Genomic DNA, 26,437 nt, shown 5'->3' with positions numbered 1-26,437 from the left:
CAACTGTGGTTCTTTATGTCACCACAATTAAACCCAGAGAACTCTGGTATACCTGGTTAAAAACACTCTTGCATACACCACGTGCACACATCTGTGATTCAACAACAGTGTAAATTATTTACATATGTCAGGAAGTTAATCTCAGTCTTCTCTTCCTGCATTTATCTTCCTGCTTTTGATCCTCTGCAGCCATCTCCATAAGCCCCAGTAAAACCATCATTTCTCTTGCTTCTGTTTCCCCCACCTAAGATGAAAACTGCCATGAAATGCTGAGAAGTTTCTCAAATCTCTAATGAGAACATACCTGTGCAGCAGCACTAGGCTACCTGTTTATATGTTTTCAAGAAACAGTACTTCTATAGAAGGGCTTATTGTCTTAAATGTAAATTATGAGAATACAGTTATTTATCCACTGTATCCCAGCTCCAGGAGGCTGCATGTATTCTGCTACTGACTACCCAATAGGTGTTCATTCCTGATACTCTGGTATCTCAGGAAGGGTTCTTCCAGAAATACCAGTGACCATCTTCCTCCTCCTTTTTTCCTCCCTTTCTACAGGTTTAAAGTTTCAATTTATAAAGTATCATCATTGAAAAGCAAAACAAAACTCAGCATGTATGTTCTCCCCTTCCCCCTAAATGCAGGCTGACCAACATAAAAGCTTCCCAAAAAAGCACGCAAACTCTCTGATCTCCTCAAGCCTGTGATAGTGAAGCTCACTTACACTGCTGCTGATGTTCACAGCATTAACCATGGTATTCCTCTATGGGCCATTATTGTATAACTTCTTGTGGTGGGCAGAGCTGGAGATTCCTTATCCTTCAGAAGCGCCAGGTACTCCAGAACACCAAATCCCACGTTACCTTAAACTTCTCAGGTTAAAACATATCATGACTTACCTTTTTCCCCTCTGTACTATCACCACTGACATAGGACAGTTTTCGACGGACATAGAAGAGCATATCGTCTTGCCGGGGGGCCCATTTCTCCATAAAATATGTTGAAAACATCCAAGTCCAGAACACAATACGGTCATCTTTGAAACATCCTAAGAGGCATAAAAGAAAGGAGAAATAAGAGTTGTGGAATTTGATTGTGCTTAACATGACACCCGAAGTCATTGCTACACATGGTGCGGTCGAGCCCAACAGTAGCAGAAATACTCTTTCACAGCTCAGAGTCAGTTTTTCCACAGCGTACAGCAGAGCCGCCATTCGGCACGAACCCACAGCCCGTCTTTACCCACTGTCAACCAAAACCACCTTCTCGCAGCCCAGCTGCCCCTACGCACAACACGCACAGCTCAGGACCCGTCCGTGTACCCTGGTTATGCCTGCGCCATGGAGAAGGACAGAACCAGCACACTGAGAATACGTCAAAGCAGCACTCAAGGAGTAATTTCGAAGGCGCGTAGTGCCAATATACACTCCAGTTAATGACATGAAGCCGTCAGCTACCAACAGGTTTATTACGTGCTCTCAGGGAGTATAGCCAATCCTCCAGAAACTAGCAGCTGATCCCTTCCTTAAATTGATTCACAGGAACGAGAATGTACCCGTGGCAGGGGTGACTGTAACTCACCCTCTCTCTGACAAGAATAAACCCCAGCTTTCCCTCAAGGAAACAAGGAGTTTTGAAGTCCTGAATCCCAATTAAACAAGAAAAAGCAGGGGGAGAAGGGGAAAAATAGGAAGAGGAAGATGCAACAAAGTTTTGTTCAAGGAGACAGGCAAATTACATCAGCATCAGCAATAGCGCGGCAGTTGGCCTCTCACCAGGAAAAGGAGGCGCAGTAGAGGTGACATCACGTTTTGTGAAACTCTTCAAAGCACTTAGCTATAATAAAACAGCAAAAGGTGCTGCACCTCTTCTATGCTGCAATGCTTGCACACTGTTAAAGACCAAAATTTATACAGACAAGGAGGGAAGTCGCTACTCTGCCTGGTGACAAGGGAGATGAATTTCTCCCACCGCTGCTCAAGTCCTACTGGAGGTTCCTTGATGGAGTAATTGCATCCTCTCCCCGAAGCCCTACTGAGATGTAACTGTGGCTGTTAGCCAGAGTCTAGCTGTTTCAAAACCCGTGAAGAGAGAAACACTAAAAAAAAAATAAAATAAAATTGTATTGCTGAGAAACAGCAAAACCTGAAATAGATGATGGATAGTAGTGTTATGTACAAGCCAGCAAGACCAGTGAGGGTGTGTGTACGGGGTGTGTGTATGTACACCCGTGCAGCTGAGAACCCGACCTCCAGAACATCTGTCCTCTACAGTGGCTCATTTCCCTCAACGATACACGCTGGCTGCCAGGCTGGTACCCACGTCGCTCCCCAGCCCTCGGCTAGCGTTCAGGTTGGTGTGTTTCCCTCCCAGCTGGACACTGCACGTATGAAATAGTTCTGCAGAGAGAAGAACCTTGCATGAGGCAGAAGTGACGTTTATTTACAGCGATACCTGGATTAAGCTTTAGAAGATTTTTCCAGTCAATTGCCAAGAAAGCTGACACATACCATAACAGTGAACATGATTTTTCTTAGACACTGGTGGCTAACTTCAGGGCTTCATAAAGCAATCAATCAATCTTTTAATCCACAAGTGTAACTCAGCACATTCTCCTACTTCATTGTATGTGCAATATTTACAAGACAAATCTTTCTTCCCATCTTTAATTACTGTGGTGGGTAGGAGATTAGACTTACAAATTTTTTAGCAGACAAATGGGCGATTGAAATAAAAATCTTAGGTCTCTCCAGCTAAACCCAAAAGTAATATTGAAAACAAAATTAAATTCCACTGATGGACCGTGCACAGAATACATTAGTCAACATCAAGTAGGATGGTATTTGAAAATATATATATAGTTGATTATATTAAAAAAATAATAATGACAAGGCTGACAGAACAGAAAAAGGACAAGGTAGGTAGTTCCCAGTGCAGGTTAATTCCAGGCCATGCTGCAATTGCTTTATTTGCATGGCTGCAGTGAAGTCATTTCAATTACTTAAGGCGGCATAGAATGTAATGCGCAATCGTGAATAAAATCTGCAATACAGTTAAGTACTATCCACTTTTTCCAGCAGAGGAAGGGAGTCAAGCCCTGGAGAGATATGGGATGCTGGGCACTTGTGCCATCCGAACCCTTCCCTTGGGCACAGGTGAACAGGACTGTATGGCAAACAGCTGTATTTGAGAGCCTGCCACGTAAGAGCGGATGCAAATGTGTTCATGCAGACTCCCCAAACCAGGCTGAGAAAGGACAGGATTATCATCGGTCAGTATATTCACAGATAAACACTGAGAAGAGAAAAAGAACGATTCAGGTTTAAGGATATACCGCTGACACAAGGACAAATGGCTCTAAACTACCCACCAGTACACATGTGGGCTGGAAATTCCAAGTTGATTCCTAAGCATTCAAGCCATGAAGTTCAGGAGCAGCCCCCTCGGTTGGAATAGTGAAGGCAAAAATCCATACAGCTGTAAAGATAGAGCTCAACTTGGTTAAGAAGGTTCATGTGGTACCATGACAGCTGAGGACACCACGACCCAGTCCTGCCTCTATATTTAACAAAGAGCAGAAAACAGGGCATGCATTCATCGTGATTCATTAATGTTCTCAAAGAAACTTATTAAATCTCATGGGTTTTTTGAGTACCTGAATTCCCAGCCTTAATTAAATGGGGAGGAGGGAGGAAAGGGGGAAAGAGGATTGCCCTGAGTTCATCTGGAGTTCTAGAAAAATCAAAGGAAGAAGAAAAAAAGAATCTACATTCTGTAAAAATCATCTCTGAAAAAGTTATAGTGTTCAGAAGTACACCACTTTGGTTTTGCTTCACAAGTGAATGAACAAAATAACCCTACCCAAGCCACTCCTAAATTTATATTAGAATGTTTTTCTATCAGGGGAAAATATTTTTCCCTTGAAAAGCAAAAATCATCAAGTTATCTAACCCCAGCATTATAAAAGAGGGTTAAACCACTTTTAGATTCTGGCAGTACCTGCAAATATCCGAGTGGCTCTCGTACAAGCTGCTTACACCCTCAGATACGTTTTACACAATAAAGCCCACGAATTAATATGCTCTTCTGAACTATTTATGGGTGGTTATAACAGGGCATTAATACATGCGGGAGAACAGCAGAACAGGGTAAGGTACCAGGACTTTGTGTGTGCTTTTACCCTGGCTGGGGAATGCAGAACAAACTGATTCAACGTACTCAACATTAGTCTAAGCAGAAAACCAGGGGACAGAAGTGCTGCAGCAGTGAAGCTACTTCAGCATTGCAGCATAATGCAGGGCAGAAAAAACCTGAAAACCCTTACAGCAATGTTGGAAGGCTGTCAATTCAAAACTCTACCTGCAACAGATTAGATGTAAAATTGTCCTCCAAGCTTCAGCGATATTTGCAGACATTGCTGTAACTAAAACCAGCCTGAGGATGTTCTAACTGTTCTGACTGCAGTGGCTAAAGGACTTTTCTTGAAGCCAAAAAGAGCCAAATCACTGCAACACAGCTGCTTTTATTAAACTTTAGTAGAAGCAGGAAGGATGGGGAAGAGCACACAAGAAGAATTAGCCTTTAAAATCTACTATTAATAAATATTAATATTTATGCTATTAATAGCAATAACTTGGAAAGGAGACAAGAAAATTTGTAATTGTAATCCAGACTTCTTAAAAACTTGAGGGGGAAAAAAATCTATTCCAACTTCAAGCCAGAAACCGTCAGATCCAATATGTCCGCTCAAGCTCGCCTTCAATTATCAGATCCCCAAAAGCATGGCGTACCCTTACAGTTATTTTGGTAGTTTACAGCATCTCACTGGAAGCCTTCCAGCTTTGCAGAGAAGAAACTTGGAAACTGCTTTTAAAATGGTTTTGGGTAATGGCTTTGAAACTGTGAGGCTAACAGCCCAGCAGACAAAGTTATTCTTTTCAACAGACAGAAGAGAGCACAAAGCTTTAATTTCTCAGCCCTTGCCGCAGCACCCTGCCGGAGAGCAATGCCGTGCCCATTACGTGCCACCCACCAAAGAAGGGGACAGACTTGGCTCGCAGTTGGATTGCTGACGACTTTACCCCTCTGCTAATATACTCAATACTGCTTCTAGCCGCCTGGCAAGGACTGAGATCACAAACAGAAGCAATTTTTCATAGCCCGGACAATCACGAGTTGGCCGCCGCTTTCCATCACATCGGTCCATTGCCACTTGCACAACGCTCCGAAGACGTGCATGCACGCGTATATACTACTGTTAAATTGGAAGGCCCTTAATAAAGCACCTGGCACCTGAAGCCCTTGAAGCTTTGACTTCAGTATTTGGGGAGACCTTTTAAAATGCTAACAGTTTTGTTTTTGCCAGAGAAGAGTTTGAGCCTTCTGCAACACCAGAATTAAATGATACTTGCAAAGGAATCAAATTCCATCTATAGTTGAGAGCATGTAGCACGACGGCTTCCTGAAAACACTCCTCCCCTAGCAAATTCTGCTTCTAAATGAATAAAATGGAATTAAGAGTTCAGACTGTAAATCTTAATACACTAAAAGTTGATTATATAATTATGAGACCTTTGTCATGAATAAATCCTAATTACAACAATTTACTGTAATGATTCATTTACATGGATTTTATCCTCATTAGAAGCAAGATTTATGCCAGCTGCTATGTAATAAAGGTCTTTCTTTTTACCTACTAGACTTTTATATTGCGCATTCATTTTGGGAAACTGACTCCAGATCCACATAAAAAGTTGTGGTTTGTTTTTTTTTTTTAATTAATACTTTCAAAAAAAATCAGTGGATAAAGAGAAGTGTCAGCATATTATTTCGCTTCAAAGGAATAGAAGAAAAGATTTCCCATTTGGTGGATAATAATTTTTGCAGCATGTACCACTCAGAGCTGAGAGGAACAATAATTTCAGCTAGACAGAGTTTCCTCCTATGCTTTTATTCCTCTAGCCTGCCAAGAGCTACTCTTAACTGTGAAACATCATAAAACTCCTTTCATCCAATTCTGCCACAGTGCTTAGCATCTGTAAAATGAGCATCCTTAGATGTTTAGGGGTTAATTAAATGCTTATGAAGGTCTTTACAGCCCCAGCGTCGAAAGCAAACTAGAGTTCTGAGCAATTCACGCTGTATTTAATTTTTGTTTTGAGTTTAGCGAAGTATTCTGCAAGGACAATATGAGAAGTGCTTCATATAGATTAAAGCTATCTTTGATATTATAAAGTTATAATTATGACTGCATAAAATCACAGTGGATGCTCCCTGTCCAGTGATAGCTGCCAGCTAGCCAGATCACTAGAAATCTAAAAGTTCAGTCTTCTACCCACGCCTACATAAAAGGACACCATTTAATCCCTTCAGCTTCGCCCTATACAAACGCAGGACTTCACCAAACTTTCAGAAGGTCACTGGCAACCCAGAGGGAATGCCTTGCCCATCGAGAGGTCCCCAGAGCACGTCCCTGCAGCACGTTCCTCTCCTAAATGCTGGGGCTGGGAAAGGAGCACCACCACCGATGCCAGCTGTAACGACACAGCAGAGCGAGAGGCGCGCTTTTGCAAGCGCGGAAGCCCTAAATCTGTCAGAAAAGACAACGTATACTTTCAACATAAGTTTTTCTGGCAGAACCTTAGCTAGAAAAGGAAGGCATCACGGTAACAGCAGTGACAGGGACAAGACAGATGCCACAGATTAAACATCCAACTCTGCCACAGAATCAACCCCCTCCTCTTCTCGGCCTAAAACGGAGGTAACTATCTATCCTCCCACCCCATCAAGTGTTGCATGCACACATCCATTAATGAAATATAAAGAGGATAAGCAGAAAATCATTAAAGATGAGAGAATAATTTGATAACAAATACAGCACACACTTCTTTACTAACAGACAGTAATTTACAAGGAGGATGGATGGAAGCTCATTTGGAGTTGAATGAAGAACAGTCTAAACCAAACAGAAATGTTGCTGCTCTTCCCTTTCTTTCCGTAGGCCTTTTAAGGATATATCCTCTGTCATGCTTTCAATGGTGCACACACATAAATTAGACTTTTTTAAAACAATATAATTGATTTAAACCTTGGCTTCATAGCATATCTATGAGGGAGTTGACAAAATTTGAGCTTCAAGTATTGAGTCATCAATGTTAAAAGGCTGAGAAAAACATTAGGCCAATTACTCTTACAGCTGCTATGCCATATTTACTCATTTGCCAATAGATGATATCACCTCTCTCATATTTATCACCTTCTTGGAGCACAACTAAATGGTAGGCATCACTAAAATCCCCAGAATCAATATGCCGTTTCAGTGCACACCTTAAATTTAAAGCCTGTTCTCACCAGATAATTGACTCGCCCAAAATAACATGAGCCAGAAGCTGCCACTTGGATCAAAGACAAATGCGGTCCTCTGCATGGAGAGGGAAAGATAAACACACTTCTACGCTCAGGGATAGACTATAAAGTCATCCATGAAGGCCTGTGAACAATTCCATGAAATAATAGGTCCAAACAGTTGAGATTCAGAGAAACTGAGCTATTTTTCAACTGATAACTTCCATTTCCTGACACACAGAAATGACTCAGAGCTGACTAAACAGAGCTGTGCTTAAGCCTTAAGCGGAACTAAACAATAGTGGATAAAATGTAATTCTGTTTTAAAGATCACAGCTTACCCTACCCAGTATAATAGTTTCTCTCCTATACCACAGAGCTTTAATTTTGAAACTCTCTATAAAAGTCAAGCCAGGGTTGTAGCGAAGCAACTTCATGGTCCACACTTATAAAGCACCTGTCAATCACATCCCATACCTATCCCTACTTGCAAAGTGATGGAATTATATCACTCTGGGAAAAAAAGAAGGAAAATGCCACGATGTATAAACTTTTGATTCTGAGAACCGAAGTAGAACCTTCAGGTATATTGGACATTCACTAGTGATGGCTCTCTGCTGCTCCGTGCTCCTCCTCACCCCTCAGACTGTCCCCTAACCCTAATACAACGCATTCTCATCCACAGAATTAGAATCAGACTTTGCCTAGATTCTGAAGTTTTCTCTTTTACCCACAGAGGCTATACAATCAGGGTCAAGGCTGATGCATCAAGGGACATCTGTCGCAGAGATGGCTTTTACGAGGTAGAGATTCCGGGCACTGTCACCATACCCCTACCTAGCCACTTGCTCTTTCATTGGATGGGATAGATTTGTGCCATAAACGTTAAGACAGAACGCTTTGGTTTCAATATAGCAATTTCCAAACATCTAAACAGCAGACACTTCACAGACAGTTTATCTTGTCACCATGATTTACCACCTTCAACATAGCATGCATGTCAACTACAACCAGTTTCCTGTCTCCTTGGAAAATATGAAATAGTTCATTTATATCGCAGCATCACTTGGGGTATCATAAACAACCTCTTCCTTTCTGTCTAGGAGAGAAAATAGTTCATATTAAACTTTAACAAATCAAACTTTCCCAATATCTCCCAAGGTTGTTAGGAGTGCATATTCTTCCCAACCAAGAAGCATCCAGGAATAACTTTGATGCCACAAAATGTACCTTATAAAAATGCTAATAGAATGGAGATAGATGAGAATCAGACAACAAAATTTACATCCATCTATCATTTACTTAAAAATTTCTTCTTTTGTGAAGGGTCTGCAGAAAACAGTACAAGGTATATTATACACAGAAGATGTTTCTAATATTGACTGTGCTTGCTTCCAACAGCAAGAAAACGCAAGGATAACAATTTCTAGATAAATAATCTGTCCCAAGAATTACATATATTTTGGCCTAAAATTTAGAGCAACATCCTCTCCATAAGACCAAAAAAAAAAAAAAGTTTTGTTCCTTTCCCTAACTTATTTTTTTAGGAAAAGAGTTTCACCATCACCATGTTTCTGGAAAGGGCCTAGACAAGCCTGCTTTTTAATAGCTATAAATTGAAGGCCGAATCCTGAATTTACTGAACTTAACCACTAAGGTTGTAAGGGTCCAGACTTAGTCCTACGGGTCATCCATTGCCTTGGCTGTTGCCTCTATCAGTGAGATGTGGAGGAAATTCTGCGTGTTGAGGTATCTGTTCTCAGTGCTCTAATGCTACTAATTACCCCCAACTGTAAAAAGGAACAATTAACATTATATGTATCAACAATCAGCAGATGTTCTACACTTCTTGGCAAGAAACGCTTACCGAAATTAGGCTTCAAACTGGTACTTTTTGAGCTTTTCAGGTCAAATGTTACAATGATGAATTTAGCAGCACAGACAGGATATAAATATTGAGGTTACATGATGAAGAGTGATTACTTTATGGATAAGGACCTATAGGTCCTATCAAATCACTTGAAGATGACAGTGACCAACTTCTGTTACAAAACATTCTAAAGAAATCCAAATGTTTCAGGATGACTATCATGTAATAATGAACTCCCTTCAGTGAAACCAAAGATACCACTTTTTCATACTAGCATTAAAAAGTGTTTGCCATCTTGCCAGCAGTATAAAAACAGTATCTGTTAACATGAACAATAACATAAACCACCAGCTATGTGGAGCATTTGCTTACTGAAGACCAAAAATACTTGTCAATTAAGCTAAAAAATAAATAAATAAGGTATCTTGAACTTTTAGGGATCATAGGGGAATACTGTTAAGGAAACACATGAAGGGTAAAATATGAGAACTGCCATTCCAGCTCATGCCTGGCAGACCACGGAGCACCACGTCTTGTTTCTAACAGGGACCAGGAGTCTCAGAAAAGCGAGAATTATTTCACAACCGGTAACCTACTGCACACCCAAGTCTCACCCTAGTGCTTAGCAGCTGGAGCTTGTGCTGTACCCTAAAACATGAAGATTTTTGTCTTTGAGAACCTTGGAGTTACCCTTATTTTCCTCAATAACTTGGGAAAAAAATCTTATGAATATAGGAATTCCTGTCTGAAACTCTGCAAGTTCTCAGACTCAATTAATTAATTTGGTATAAAAAAACAGTATAGTTTTGGGGTGGTGGTTTGGGTTTTTTTTTGGGGGGGGGGGGGGGTTAATATTTCATAACATGCAGAACTAGTTTTGATGAGAGGAATAATTGAAAAAGCGATATGGCTCATGTCAAAACTTTTAATTTTGCCACTTCTGGAAAAAACAGCCAGGTAGAGCATTCCTAGAGGAAGATAAAATTCCTCTTGCAGCTTATAGGAAACAAGTGTACTGTCATAGCAACGGATTAGCAATACTAGCTCCTGGTTACTAGTAGCAGGCGATAAATGTATAATTTCCAGGGCAATGACCATGGACTAACACAACAAATTTTAGTGTACAGCCAAAATGTTCCCCTGGTGGTTTTGCTACAGATAGCCATTTCCATATTGACGCAAGCAAGTACAATCCAAGCACACACTGGGCTTCTGAAAGACAACAAGATGCTCTTATCACAGGAAATGGTGATATTCTAAAAACACATCTAACTTAGAAATCCAGATCCCATTTCCAAGCAACTGCAAGCGCTTGCAGTGTAAATTTCATGGAAAGTCAAAGAATGCGGGTTTCTAAGTGCCACTCTATTATGTGACATTATTATTGTTTTTAATATTATACACATTTCCCTCTGCTCTATCCCGTGGCTTTATTTCAAAATTCCCATTGTACGTCTCCTCTTCCCTGAGGAGACACATAAAGAAAATCAGGATATCAAACCAGCTAACTACGAGACAGTAGATAGAGTCTAGAGTCTTTTAGAAGAGCAGAGTCTTTTAAAACCTGAATACATTCATGCATGGAATCTGGAAATTAATACTCTCTCCCCTTCCAAAGCCCTGAATTTCTCCATTAAATATGATTTATTTTAAGCTTTTTTCCATAGAGAGAAATGAACAGATTTCTTCTTTTTTTAAATGCAAACAAAAGCATCTGGGATGAAAATCAGGGACTAAATCAAGATAACGGAAAGGTTACTGGAAATGCTAATAGATCTACTGAGCCAAGACAAAGCCTGCCACAAACTATGCCAGATTTTGCAAGCTGCCATCATTACCAGAATTGGTGTAAATTCTAGCCCTATTCTAGTAGCCATGTACTTAAAAATATATTTCACTTAAGAACACAAGATAGTAACGGACCATTATTATCAGTATAGCAAAAAAAACCCCTTTTGAATTTATTACATTTAATATACCTCCTCTGGCTACAAAACAGGAATTTCAAATGGACTGTGATTTGTTGCAAGCGCACACAGAGACCGGGAGTGACGACTGAACAGTAAATACCTACATCACAAGATCAAACTGGAGTTAAGAAGTCTTGAATGTTTTATAAAACGCAATGCAACAGACATGCATGAAATAGCTCTTCCAGTAAACAGGAGTGTTTCTTTTAAAGAAGCATTCAGAGGTAACAAGCAGTGAGAACTGAGACTATAAATATGCTGGTAGAATAGGATGATGTCTTAAGAATCCTTACATTCATACACTTCAGGAGAAAAAAAGGCTGGTTTTAAAGCAAACTGCTAACCGAAGGTAGCAATTATAATTTTGCTCTCCAATGCTAACAAAAGACCACACCAATCTACTTTCAGATGCTAACCTTCAAATCTTACTTTCCTGTTAAAACCAACCATGCAGAAGGAAATAATCAAGCGCACTTCAGAGCAATAGGTGGCACAAAGGAGAGCTGCCGTCACGGCCAGGACTGCATCGCTCACCGACGCTCTGCTTTTGCTTTAGTTTCTGCTGTAGGACATTTTGGCTACCTTGGGAAGCTGCCCAGTTTCCTCTCAGGAAAACGGGGTAAGGGACACTTTCTCCTGTGGTTGGCTTTGCTTCTTTAAGTTGCAAAAACGCATACGGGGGTTTTTTTAATTTTATTTTTCCTTTTCAAGGCTTTGTATTTCTCTAACGGTCTCTGAATTCTCCACTAGTGTAGTACTACAGGCAATGAAAGCTATGCTGACCAAAAATACAAGATGAAAACGAAATGCACCCCATCCCTACTTTAGTCCCATTCTATAAGCTCTAAGATACTATTTCAAGACTTTATCCAACCCTTTCTGCTTGACACTTGCACAGATGTCAGTAACTACACAGCATCCCCATGTACTCACCCCTTAACTGGGCACGCTTGCATGCTCCGCCACTGGTTGCTGGGACATCTCAACACTGTTTCCCATTCACAGCATAACAGTGACACCAGAATTACATGCCAGCTCTCCACAGGCTGAATGTCTAAAATTCCTTACACTCAGGCTGCAAAGGATAAGAAAGGATATCCCTCCTGGCTGGTTTTTTTTTTTTTTTTTCTCTTTCCTTTTTTTTCTTTTTTTTCTTTCTTCTTAGCCTTCTAGCTGTGAGACTGAGCCAGAACCAAGCTTCCTCTCCAACAGTAAGTGCAACAGCTCCAATACCTAAACTGTACTGAGATTTTACTGAACACTGCTTGAATGTTACCTGGGCAGATCTGAAGCAGGGTATGGAAAAAACACAAACTGTGATGACACCATCAACAAGCAGGTCACCGACAGGGGGGAGCCCTCAACACCAGCCTGTTTGCCAAGTAGCTGAAGCGGACTACATGGTGCACAGCAACATCTGCTTTGTTGATAAGTGGCCTTACAGACTTACCTTCAAGCGAAAGAAGCAAGACAGGGGTACAACAGAAACAATGAAAAGGAACGGGAACACGATTAATCTTACATCTTCTAACCTCATTTTGTTGGTTTTCTCCCCATAAAGCCCAGATTTATGGCACCATTGCAAAGTGAAAACTGCATCCATTTACCTTCCTTGCATACCAACATCCAGCTTTCTCTGGTATTTATATCACCTGAGACCATGGACCAAACCATGGATGTTCCTGCATGTATTGGGGAAAATATGGAATCTACGATAAGGCTTTGAATGCCATTTTGACACAAATACTTCTGGCTATGTGGAATGAATGAATGAATTTTGAGTCAACTACTCTTAGCTGAACACCACCAAGATTCAGAACATCTGAAAGATCAAAGCAAGAAAAATAACTTAAGGAAGGGAGAATTTAGTATTAAAAGCCATTAATACATAACAATTATTCTACAGCCTTTCAATATAGCTTAGAAATGCCAGGCATCTCCCTGAAAGGAATGTGCTGAGCAGATGAGAGAAATGAAATATTTCTGGTTTTACTAACAAGGACCCCAACCTTTCTTGCTTCTGGGGAAATAGGAACTTCATTCCATTAGAGAATACACCTAAGCACATGTAGCCGAGTGAGTGGCTGGTGTTTTGGGCACTCAAGGCAATTGAAAGAAAGAAAAGGAGTGTAACAGAGTAGGGATAAACAGCTTCTGATTTGCTAAAGGGGGAAGATAGGAGGAGGAAAAAAAAAAGTTACCACTGAGACCCAGCACTTGCGCTTCACAAATTAAAAACCTCAATACATATCTGCTCCCCCATCCAGATATCTTTTGTGTAGGAAATCTGACATCTTGATACCTTTGACATATGCATTTATTTCTGCAGGAAAAAACTGAGCTTTCTTCACAGTGTATCAGTTGTCAAGCTGTCGAGATGACTAACGTTCACATCACTGCCACATCACTATTGTTGTCCTGTTTAAGCACTAAAAGCATTTGTCAGAAATTTTCTGTCAAATTAAAATACAAAAAAGAAAATAGCAGGAATCATTGTGAAAGAGGATTCCCAGCTGGAGAAAGAAAAAATAAAAAAATAAATCTGAAGCTAAGAATGAAATTATCTCTCCTCCAAATATTAACATGGATAATTGTAATACCTGGAATAAAGAAAAAGTTATTCCTAAACCTAATGTATCAGGACAATAAATTGCCATGAAAAAGACACTTCCATGTTAGAATTTTGTACAGGTAGATGAATCTCTTGACTAAAATGTGTAACGAAGGAAAGTGGAAGAAAAACCACAGCCTTCCTCTAGCACAGCACTTACTGAAAATAGCCTAGTGCACTATTTGAATCACAGATTTTCTCCTGGGATGAACTGAAGTTCAAATCCTGAACACTAGCACAAGTAGCCTGGGGATAGGAGGCAACACGTGGAAGTACCACCTTTCCACCACACATGCACACAAGGCGACTCCAAATACAGAAAAAATTCAAAGGTTGTCATCTGTGGCTGATGGTTCCTTCTTCCACCATAAATTACTGCCCTGGGAGCAGGGACAGCAGAACAGATGTTGAATTTGCACCTCAGCAGCTGTAGTTCAGAGTATTAACACGAAGTAACATTGGTTTGTTTTTTTTTTTTAGTCTGCCAGGCTGTGAGCACCGGAGGAACAGACCCAGTGACCATTCTGCCACCTCTGCGATGGAGGCAGTCATCTCCAGCACGCAGCAGGGTGGACACAGCTGGGGCTGGCAGCCTCTCAAATCCTCTCAGCACGAGTCTGCTGATCATCTACTACGTGTCTTTTCACATTAATTCCAGGTATTTGTTCTCTGGAAGCCCAAGCCAGTAATGTCACAGATAAGTAGTGCTTACAGGGGAGAACTGCCTTCTAGAGCTCATAGAAAAGACAGCAAATTAAAGGCACTAAGCTAATAAAATAGTTAGACTCAATATTATCCCAGCAAGAAAAACTGAGCTCTCTAGCTTAATGCTTATCCAGAAAACAGCTGTAAATGAGCCAAGAAATCCATAAAAGCATGTGTAACCTGGCTGCAGTCAAGCAAGTATTGATTTCAAGGAAATCCATACCTACACGCTGCGCTATAAAGCTGTGTAGTTACAAATTCAGAAAGTCATCCCACGGCGTCAGTGACCTCTTACCAAGTTTGCAGCTTCATACCAATCAAATTATCTGGACAGAATTAGAATGGGAAGAAGCCATCCCCTCTCTCGTAACAAAAGTGAGAAAGCAATCAGCCCCCCGTCCTCCACTTGAGTCTGGGAAGATGAGCTTCGTTCCTCCTTTTCGTTAGCTTCAGAGCCTAAAGAACCTCACGGAGGTAAACAGAAAGAAGATCAGCAGAAGGTACCACTACAGAGAGGCAGATACTGAAGAACTCAAAGGGTTTTCTTATGTTGCTTCACCCACACCCAGAGGCATAAAGACTAAGTGTCTGAAAAAGCAGAAATTGCCTTTCCTTCAGCCTTCAGGTGATTTTCAGCATCCCCCACCTCCTCCTCTGTGAGATCAGATTCTTTCACGCATCCCCTAGACATCACATCGGAAGCCCTGCCAGGTCCCCCCCAGACCCCCCAGCCTCCCAAAACTCCATGAAGAACGGGCACAAACTGGCATGTTTGAGCACACACACTCCTCTCGGATCTATGCATCCACCTGTCACCCAAGATTTTCCAGGGCTCTGCCCCACCAGACAGGAATGATGCGGCGTCATCTGCCGCCTACAGCTTCTCCTCCTCAGGCTCCCAATCCTCTCTGTCCCTGTGTTCGAGGTATCGTGCATGCTTATGTTCTTAATGATAATGGCAAAACTGTTTCAAAACCTGAGATAAGCCACATTAGAAGGCTCATAAACAACTGAATGAAATCACTGCAGAAAACACAGATGACGCAGCAAGCAGGAGAGTTCTATAAAAGCGTTTAAAGCAAATTTACCATCATCATCTGAACTCAACAAAACACTTCAGAAAAACGCATCGCCTCCCCTTTGCCACCCAATTCTCGCTGAACACTTTATCCTCAGGTAAGAGAGGAGGTAGGAAAGCCAAGCACCATCCCAAGGATGCTCATTAGGTGGCATCTCTAGATGTATCACAAAGCATGAAAAAGCCATACATTTTCAAAAGTAAAAATAACAATTTCAACCCACACATGTTGATTTTAACCCATATACATCCATTTCAATCACTAGCTCTCAAAGCAAACTGGGTCATCAGGAATACTGTGTTTAACTGACTCGTAACATTTTACAGACCTTTTGAAGTAGAAATGCACATCGGAAACTCTTATTTTAGTCCCGAATCTGAAACGCAGCACCATGCAGGCCGCTACGAAGAAAATTAACTCCACCTGAGCCAGACCCAGTACACGGGTCCATCTGGTGAGGTGACCCACGACATCTGGGCCAGAGACCTGCAACGTAAGCACAAGCTGTGGCAGGCCAGGCTGGGGGAAGGTCCTCCAAAAGACACCATGCCCAAGGGCTGCCGCGCTGCTGGTCCCTGCCTGGGCTGCCATCCTTCTGCCCGCCACCATCAACTCGGTCGTTTTAACAGTTCATCACGAAAGGGCCGTTTCTGCACTACTGCGGCAGTACGCATCAACTCAGAACCATCACGTAAAACGATCGGCGGCCCAAAGCGTTGCCCAAAGGCAGCCCTGCAAATTAGTTAAAAACAACAACAGAGTGCTGTCCTAAAATTCTTGTTTTGTGTATGGCAGTGACTGAATCGCCACAAATAAGGCTGGACTTCCCTGAAGACTGATTTTGACAAAACAACTCCCTTCAAAACCAACCTAGGGTTATTGCACCATTTTGCTCTCACAGCTCCTCCCCAACGGTGCATCTGAAACAGCTCTGCTCTGCTCTCAGCAGATGGGCTGCCGCCTTCCCCCCACCACGCTGATTTTAAAGATTTGGCCAGGCTTTTGGCCGAGAAATTTCTTTTATTGGTTATTTAACAAACAGATGAGTACAACAGGTACCACAAGAATAGTTTCATGCTTGGCAAAGAAGGGTTTCTCTATTCATGTCACATAACAAATAAAATTCCTTTTTTTTTTTTAAAGGTGAAATTAGATACATTCAAAAACTAGACAAAGGGAAATCGAAGTTAGAATAAACAGGCTCCGCAGAAGGCGTTTCCTTCGCCGAGGGGGCCGTCTTCGCCATCGGGGGTGCACGCACCACGGGGGGACCTGCCTTGGCTCCCCTGGGCTCGCTCCACCCGCGCAGCCGAGCGACCAGCCTCCTCCCCCAGTTCCGCCCCAGGGGTGGCCGGCCGGCCTTGCCAATCTGCCCGCGCTCCTCCAAGACGGACGGGGAACCGGTCGACGGACCTGGGGCGGCTGAGAGCTCGTTGCCGGCGGCCTCTCTCCTTTCCCACCGGTCCCCGGTGGGAGCTGGAACCGGACTGGCTCGGGGCGGCCGTTCCCCTGCCCTTCCCTACGCAGCACGGCTGCCGAGGCCGCTCGCAGACGCCGCCGAGGTCGCCGGCCGGCCCCTTCTCCTCCCGCCGTGGCCCCCCGACGCCTTCGGAACCCCTGGGCCGGTTCCAGCCACGTCTGGCCGGGGAAGGGAGGTCGGTCCCACGGACGACGTCTGCCCGCGGAAGAAGCGCCGCGGAAACACAGACCCTCTCTGGTGCGGGGCGAGGACGAAGCTCGGGCTCACCCCTGCGAGCCGCGGGGTCCGCCTGGACGAAGAAACCCGAAGCGCCCGCAAGCCCAAACTGCCCGAAAGCCAGTCCTTCCTCACCGGACAGAGGCGAGGGAAGGACCCGGCGGGCCCCGTCCCTCCTCCCCCGCGTCACGCACGAGCCGTCCCCGCCTCGGCGCCGCCGACTACGGCGTCCGGACACGTGGAGCAAACCCGGGCAGAGCTGGAAAAGCAGCGCCGCCTTCCCCTCCCGCACGAGGTCGCGCCGCGGAGGCCCCCGCGCCGCCGTCCTCCATCGAATCCCTTGGGCTGTTTCGGCGACGGTTCTGGCTCTTGCCCTAAGCCTTCGGAAAAGCCCCTGCCGAGCGCCCGGGGACGACGACGACCGGCCCGGCTACCCAAGGGCGACGGGGGACTCTTCTGCAGGGGAACTGCCGACGCATCGCTCCCCCACGGCTCGACCGCCGCACACCCTGCGCCTCCCCATCCCCTCCCCGAGACAGCTACGGGCGAGGACGAGGAACGCCAAAATCCTCACCCTCCGTTGCCTTCCCCTACTCAAGCGTTACACCAGGGTTTTGTGTCAATCCGCCTTGATCAACAAGAAGCTTGGCTGTAGAACTGAATTACCAAAAACAAATAATTAAAGACAAGGATAGCCAGTGCTAATCTAACACATGTACACAGACTTCCTAATAAGTGTAATTACAGTATTTCAGTAACACATTTCAGTTCTTTCTTTCTACCTCCTAATTAGCCACTGGCAAGCAGGAAGAGAAGTGCAGACACAATCAACGCCGAGAGGTCGGAGCGCGGTTCCTCTGTGAAGCTGCTTCCACCTGACTCCGTCCTGCACTAGCAGAAAGGAGATATTTAGATCGTTGACCTGTCAGTTATTTCTGATTTATTAACAGTATCAGTAATGATATACAGAAAGCACTGACCTCCTCCCCTTGCAGACTTTTGCAAAAGACATACTTTGTACAAAGTGGAAAGGAAAAACGGTAGTACGTTTATTCCACCACTTTCTGCTGATTTTATAGGAGTGCTTAAATATAGTCCAGGCACCTAATTATACATGACTATTACCAGGTATAACTAGTTATTATAACCACGTCTAGAACAAATTTTTTTTAGAGGTTGTCATAATTATTTTAAGTGTTTATGACTAGAAAAGTAATTCCACGTTCATCTCATAAGTCAGGTGCTGTCTTTTGAGTTACTTTGCCTTTTATGTTTGAGTAATGTTTTCACTAAGTTAAAGAAGTTGATCTTGCTATCCTACAACCATCTCTAAAACCAACAATCTGTTTACCTACCTTCTCCTGCAGCTCCTACTGTTTAATCTCTTCTCCTCCTAACAGAAACTGCCTCCTTTTTGTGCATCTAGACAGAAATAATACCAGACCACAGCTTCTAGATTCATTAACATAACACCACGCATTCTTTCTAGATACTGTACATTAATACTGTGCATAACACCACAGTGATAGCACTTCTAGTCAAAGATACAACCGGTTAATGCATGTCTAATGCATATAAGGACTTAATTCAGCCCCAATGTTACTACTAAGTTCAAACGCTTTTAGAAAGGAAAAAGGAGGCCACAGGGTAAAGAAAATCCTCAGACACAAGTACCAATTCTACCATTTGCAGCACTCACTTTGGGAAAGGGAAGGTCTAGCAGGTTTTCAACAACAAAATACAGTACTTCAGGATTAAAAAAGTGTAAGAGGTGGCTCTAGCTCACCTGGGAAAGGCCCCAGGAATTAAAAAAAAGCAACCAGAAGAGGTTCTGGCCTTGCAAACGTCCCCAGGGAGGGAACACAAAGTAGAGGGCAAAGAATAGAGCGGGGCTTAACAACTCTGCAACTGAAGGGTCTTTTTCAACATTTATTTTTGGGCCCAAAAGTCTAAGCACTTCCTCAGTGGCAAAGTTGGGGGAAAAAAGGCACAACACTGCTGCACACCTACATCATAAGAGAAGAGAGTCCAGTCAGGAGGAGATGAAACAGTGGGGAGAAGAGTCAGAGAGCTATAACCACAGCACCTGACCATTTTGGAGGAGCTCTTTCATATATTTAGAGACTAAGTTCAAAAAGAAGCATTCCCAAATGATCTTGTTTTGTACGGAAGGCATGAAAACTTGGATGTCCTCACTTTCAGGCTTGCCTGCATAACATTACTGAAGATTCAACTTTTGCAAAGTTGACTAAAAAAAGAAAAAATAAATTCGTGAACTTCAAACAAACCTCATAAACACATTAATGGAGGGGTAGAAGGCATTATGCTGCCCTTTATATGAATCCAGAATTTTACTGAAAAAGTTAGCATTCCAGAAAAAAGCCCAAGTCAGAAACCACCAGAAGAGGGTTGTCTCCCCCGTCACTGACTTTTGGGTCGAGTAAGTCACTTAGCAGCCCTGCTTGACTCTATTCCATCTGTCACGATAAGGCAATATTTTCATCCTTTTATGGAGACAGATCAGTTCATAGAAAAAAAAAATTCCTCCAAATATTTTGTTTGTAGTTAAAGAAAATCGTGCTTTAAGCTATTCTTTGTCAAAAATGCTCTCAGTTTTGTAGATTATGACTCCAAAGTAGCATAAGCATAGATGAGCCTAAGAGCATCAATGGCAACATAGGAAAGATGTCCCTGCTCACTGCAGGGGGGTTGGACTAGATGGCTTTTAAAGGTCCCTTCCAACCCAAACTATTCTACGATTCTAAGATACCAAAGATCTATTTAGACACTAGTTAACATAATTGTCATCAACTGTCTAGAACTACCATTTTGCGTGTACTGACAAGACACCACAAAATTGCAGTTTAATCTCTTCCTAAACCAGCTCCATGCCAGTACCTTGATTAAACAAACAGTGACATAAAAGAGCTTATTTTTTCTTCTCTCATTAGCTGCTTGGGATTAACACTGGGGTATTATTCTGTGGCAGAATTTCTTACATTGGGTTTAATATTCAAAGTTATATATCCAGTAACTCCACAGAGTTACTACAAGAACAGCATAGAAATAGCACAAAGCTAAATTCAGATAACCGAGAACTGAAAGTATGAAATTGAAGATGAAATATTTCCAATTCTTTCTGTATTAAGCCATTACCTAGCAAAACGCTAGTACAGGGCATTCCTGATGATGAAATCCCTTGGAGAACATTTTCCTTTCAATTCCAAGGAATACAACACCAGCACATAAGAACTGTGAGTCAAGACCAAAGGTTGTTTAACCCGGTATCATGCTTTAAACAGTAGGCAACGTCGACGGACAGGGAGTAGAGGACAAAGGCAGGAGTACATTACCTCTCTCCTCAGTACCCTCACAGCCCCAGTGATCTGCAGGTCAGCGGCATTCTGCGCTAAGGACCCGTGTACGTGGCAGCTCCCACTGAATCTCTTTTCTACTCACCTGTTCCTGCTCCCCTTGGACCCACATAAGCTTCTACAACCTACAACTGTCCGTGACAGTGAACCTCACAGCTTTTACCATACATTGTGTGTTTTGGTGGTTTGGGTTGTTGTTTGTTTTTTTTTACCTACCAATTTACAATTTTATGCAATGGCTTTCTTCACAGGAAGACACAGTGAGCAATTACTGCCCATACACTGTATTCATGCCTCCCACTTTACAAGTCTCCATCACACACAAGACCTGAAGCATCCTTTTCCCAGGTCGCGAAGTCCTAGCCTACCAGTAAAACATCCCATGTACAGAAGCCTTCCCCATAGCACATCTGCTGCCCTCCTTTGAACGTTTTCAAGTCTACAGTATTAAAGATGAGCACGTCCCATGGAATCATTCCATGGCAAAAAACTATTCTCATAACTTCTAACACCTGAGTTCCTCTTTTGCCTGCATTCAGCAGAGGAGCTATTATGGAACAGCTCCAAACCCAGGTAATACCAACTTGCTCTGTGAACATAATGTTTGTAAGTCAGCTAAACCCAGTGGCAGAGTTTCTAATGCAACCCGTTTTGGGGCACATACATGTTTTTCCACAAAACTACCTCCTCTTCCTCCCTGCTCTTCAAATCTTCTCACTGCAGAGCTCTGGCGTGACTAGAAGAAAGAATATACCCTCATGCACAACCAGGAACAACGATCGAGATTTCAAATGTGCTCTTGTACAAGAGGACACGTGAACAGGCCTAGGAGAGGGTATAATAGAGCCCTCACAGACAACACTTAAAATACAACCATAGTATGAAATTGCACAGCTTTGTATTAAGGAAATTCAGCCCAGGGCTCTTTGGTTTGAATACTCTTTGTCAACAATTTGTAACACAGGAAAAGAGCCCCAACAAAAAGGAAAGCTCAATATTTAATATGCTTTAATTTTCCAAGATTAAATTCGTAAAAGCCCACTGCATCAGCAATGGAAACAACTCCACCTGAGGAACGCCCTTGGAACCGAAGAGCAAGCAATCAACCAACACAACATGTTTCTCCGTCGCCTCCTTACTCTTAAGATCTTGTACAGCTGTTTCTGAATTCAAACCATCTTTTTCCACTATGTTCTGTTCTATTGAATCTCACCCAATTGAGAGAAGTGATTCACAGAAGTTATCCTGAGTGTGGCTTTAGGCACATGTGTAATGTACAATGAAAGAACAACAACACACAACACAAAGAGAAGTTCTTTCACTGACTGAATTGCTTTTTCTAGGTCAAATTGAGCACCTCCTTATACAGAAAACAGCTAAAACCCAGTTGAACAACTCCCATGAAGAGCTTTTACCTTGTGAGAGAAAGGATACCGTAGTTCAAACACTAGATTTGGTAAGCACCCTCTCGTAGTTTTGGGGTTGTTTTTCTTGCTTCCTATTTTCTTACTAAACTAAGATTTTTCTGCCCAGTACTCACCTCGCCATTTTTGATACCAGTAACACATCTTATCTACGTCCTCAACTGCTTTCATGAAGTACTTCTTGTTACCTCAGAAAATCTCAGTTTCTGGAACACACTGATTTCTGCTTTGTAAACTTCACATACCACCTGCCACTTTTATCACCTTTATCATATTTGTTTCCACTTTGTTTTTTCCCACCAAGAGGAACGCACAATGACCTCTGTAGAGGTTCATGTATTATCCAAGTCCAACTCCTCAAAACATTTTTGTGGAAGTCATGTGAAGAGAACAACTCAGCCAATCCTGCAACTCATGCTAAAGTATATTCTAAGCATACAAATACCTGTACTTAGCAACACAAACATTCAGGTGAATGCTTATTTTTACATGACAGCCATGTAATATCATCTATTACAGTGCTAAAATACATTTGATGGTGGCTGCCAAAATGCAATGGACACATAAATCTTTGTGCAGTGTTTTGAAAGACCACTAAAATTGACAAAGAAAGGTATAACTGAACACTCCTGAGTTTGAACACTAGCCACAAAGTTTGGCTGGGGTTTTAGAGCTTCCTCAAATTTGAACCCTGTTTTGATTCCTCCCATCCTGAAAAAAAAAACCAACCAACCAACCAAAAACAACTAACAAAACCCACTTGCTTATTTGTTACTTCATTTCATGCAGGTAATGAGAACATTGAAGGAAAACAACTGTTTGCTCATACAAAAGCATCAAGAAGTCTCAGTGCTCGGACCCTGGGCACTGTGGTTTTCTCCTTTATTTTCCTTGGGATGGTTTCTGTATTACTCAGAAGAGGAAGGTGCAGGAGACCTTACTTTCTCTCATCCATATTTGTTTCAATTCTCCATTGCCACTTGTTCTTCTCCCACTGCAGAAGATTGCTGCATATCAACATGACTGAAGATACAAATACAACCTCCTCTAGAAAAAAAATAATTGTAAAACATAATCTTAAAGTTCACGCCTCTTCCTGTCAGTCTTCTCTCTTCTATTACTACATATGCAGTGGAAACCATCATTTTAGTTAACACTTAACACTGAATCAAAGCCCACAGGATTTAAAAGCATAAACTACTGCACGCTATCTACAGATTTCCACTTTGAAAAAGTGGAATTAAAACTGAACCATAAATAATTTTAGAAATATTTTCCAAGACAGAGCAATCCTAGATGTTACATTTAGAGAGAAACAAATACAACGAATTTTGGTATGAAATACCAGATCGAGACAGCATCTTACGGGCATCTGCCAGTTTATATATCAAATCATAGCAAGGGTCAACACAATTGACAGGATACAGTTATCTGCTACTGAACTCTAGTGCACTGAAATAATAAACTCATTTTCACCCAACAGTCATCAGCCACTTTGCTGTACTTCAGCCTCTCGTAGCACATGGTAGTTCAGTTCCCCAGAACCTGCATCCAAACCTCGCTCAAACCCATGTCCAACTCCATGAGGGACTGAAGCACCAGTTTAACAGATTTAATTTATTAGCATAACACCAGAGGAATCACCTAGTTACACCCTTCACATAAGAAGCTAATGCAGGAAGTTTCTGTGTTTCCTAACTGACATAACTGTGGGAATTTAGTGCAGGTGTAACCATCCTCCCTTAACAGAGGCAACCTCAATTCCACTGGATGCAATCACTTTAAACCCAGTGGAAGAGGGACAAATGGTTACAAATTCCCTACTGCTGCCTCCAGGATCACTGAGCAACAGTCCCAAACTTTCCAAGACCTAAATCCAATCTGGGAAGATCACTTGGTAATTTATGAAGCATGCTGGCACTGCTGGAGTGCAGAAACTTGTCTGTAACAGGACAAACGTGCATTTTCAACACTATATATACTTGCTATTTTTGTTCTCTGCCAAAGCAATCACCCTGTTCCAAGACCGCTAGTCTGTAAACTTATGACATCCAGTGTCTCTATTTTCACACTTAATAAATACCACTGTCAAAGCTCTGAGACACTATTGTGGTAGGTCAGGTAAAACCAGCAAATCGCATTTTGGAAGAACTCCAGCCTTACAAAACTACCGAGTGTGGCTGTTACTGATGTTTTCACGTATGTACCTCCCCTAACATCTTATCTTTGCTGTGGGCTGCTAATTAGCATCATGCTGTCAAGGCAGAAGGAAGCAGTAATTATTACAACAGCAGTTTGCACAGAAGCAGAGCCATTTCCTGCACATGCCTACTATCACACACTGGTATTTTCCAAATTCAGTTTCTTTGTTCCAAGCAGAAACACTGGCAGCAGCTTCCCGAATGAGTACTTGGCAACTTCACCCTGGAAGCCGTAATTCTCACTTGCCTTCTAGACCACAAACCCACTCGCTTTTAGAAGCTGACAACCAACACTTTCACCCATGTTGCGGCCAAGATTTTTTTAAAAAAAACCAAACTGTTTAACACTGCCTCTCTCAACTGGTTGTCCAGCTTGACACACATACGTAAGACGACTGATCTACAGAAGGACATACTTCTTTAAAAACCACGCCCTTTAGAAATCCCACTTTGGGTTGCTTTCTAAAGTCTTCAGGCTAAAGCAAAGCGGTTCTTAATGTCCAATAAACTGAATGTCTTTGCCAGTGCCTAGCTCCTTCAGTTAATTAGGCAGCACTCCCTTTAGCATTTCCATTATTATTAACCAGGCTTCTAAGATAACAAATATAGCTGTTTAGCTAAAATTAAAAACGAACCGTGTCTGCCCACTCACATACACCCCAGTGAAACCTCCTCTTACTGCAAAAGCAGGCCCCCTCTTCAAACAAACCACATTCATACAAAGAGGAAAAATGTTTCCTCTAACAGCTTATCACTTCACTGTGAAACCATCAAAGGGGCAAAAAACCAGTCCAAGGCCAGCCTGTAGGCACTGCCTGTAGGTTGCCAATCTGCAGATCTGGAGACCGTCAGCCCCCTTGACAGCACGGCAGCCTTCTGTGCTGCAGGCGTCTTGTACCCGCGAGGACTTGTACCTGAGGCTGTTCCTTGACAGCCCCAAATAAAGCACGAGATTTTAATTTAGTCCACAACAGAACAATTGAAAACAAGAAAAACTGGCTCTCTGGGGAAACAGTCATTATTGGTTAAAAGAGAAAAGAGGAGAAAAAAGGAGGAATTTTAGTAACATCCATGACATACTAACTTCGGTCAGAAATAGCCCAAAACAACTGCCCTAAAGCCAGCAGCACCCTACTCCTTAAGACACAGAGCAACTACCGCAAAGCCATTATTCTGTTTAAGAAGTGGAGGTTTATCCTACCATTAACACGTTAGCTGCTGAAAACATGCCATCCCTTTCCATTTGTAACCAGCATCACTCCTTCAATTTCTCCTCCGAAGAAGAGACTTGCACAGCTGTGAATCCCTACAGATCTGGAAGGCTTGCACATGGGTGCACTGCAGTGAAGTGGCCCAGGGAACATGATAATGGAATAAATATTTAAGAGGCTTCCTAGCTTTTTGCCTCTAACCTGCAATGTGGCTATAGCTTGACACTTCAGCTCTATTTCTTCTGCCCTCCCTCACCTCCCTCCCTGGGTCTCTCTCCCACACACCACATCACCCTCAACCAGCCATTCTCTCCAGACTAAAAAAAATCATTATGAAATACAGTTTATAGAACCAGAAACAGTCACAACCTTTATATGTTGAGAAATCACTACCTCTATCTTATGACAGTTACAAGGTCTCAAGTAGGAACATGTGAGTTGAGAAAGAAAGGTCTTATTTAGAAAATTCCTCAGCAAAAGCACAAGAAGGCAATGTCTTTTTCTGCTTTTCCCCACCATTGGGCTTACCAACACCCTCCCCTGTGATTTTGATTACATAGTTTACTACCTTTTGATGTTACCACTAGAGTTTTTAAGTAAAGAATATAAATCTTAATATTCTTCCATTCAATCACCAAAGCACTGAAGCATAGATCTTACATTTGAAGAGACATATAAAGGCTTCAGATACAGTCACAGAAACTCTGATTTCCCCTCTGTCCTTTTGTATTCTGTGAATTTTAGAAAATGCCCTCAACCTCAGATTTAAGAGATAGTGACAAACAAGTATAAGGTAAGCATTACACTTTTAATTGCTGCATTTTTCATAGGATTTTGCTGAAGAAGAAACATGTATGATTCCTTTTGAAGTTTCTTGCTAGAGAAGTAGAAAGAGGAAGGACATGTCTATGCTTGATTTCCCCCTTTTGCCCCAGTCAGAACAATGCAGGAT

The 26,437-nt window shown here is 42.3% G+C and overlaps 1 protein-coding gene across 7 annotated transcripts in view; it reads right to left on the bottom strand.

The window, feature by feature from the left end:
* Positions 1-26,437, bottom strand: part of KIAA0930 (KIAA0930 ortholog) — a 94,349-nt gene that overhangs the window by 56,342 nt on the left and 11,570 nt on the right. For all 7 annotated transcript variants that reach the window (XR_012653645.1, XR_012653644.1, XR_012653646.1 and 4 more), the window contains exon 2: positions 900-1,048. Coding sequence is in view for 4 of the 7 variants with exons in the window: in XM_075051820.1 (XP_074907921.1) it covers positions 900-1,048 (149 nt within the window). In the remaining 3 variants the exon portion in view is untranslated. The remainder of the gene's footprint in view (positions 1-899; positions 1,049-26,437) is intronic.

Source organism: Buteo buteo, chromosome 19 (genome assembly GCF_964188355.1).
Source record: "Buteo buteo chromosome 19, bButBut1.hap1.1, whole genome shotgun sequence".
NCBI lineage: Eukaryota > Metazoa > Chordata > Aves > Accipitriformes > Accipitridae > Buteo > Buteo buteo.
Note: the sequence above shows the minus strand (reverse complement) of the source record. Positions and strands in the feature narration are given on the sequence as shown.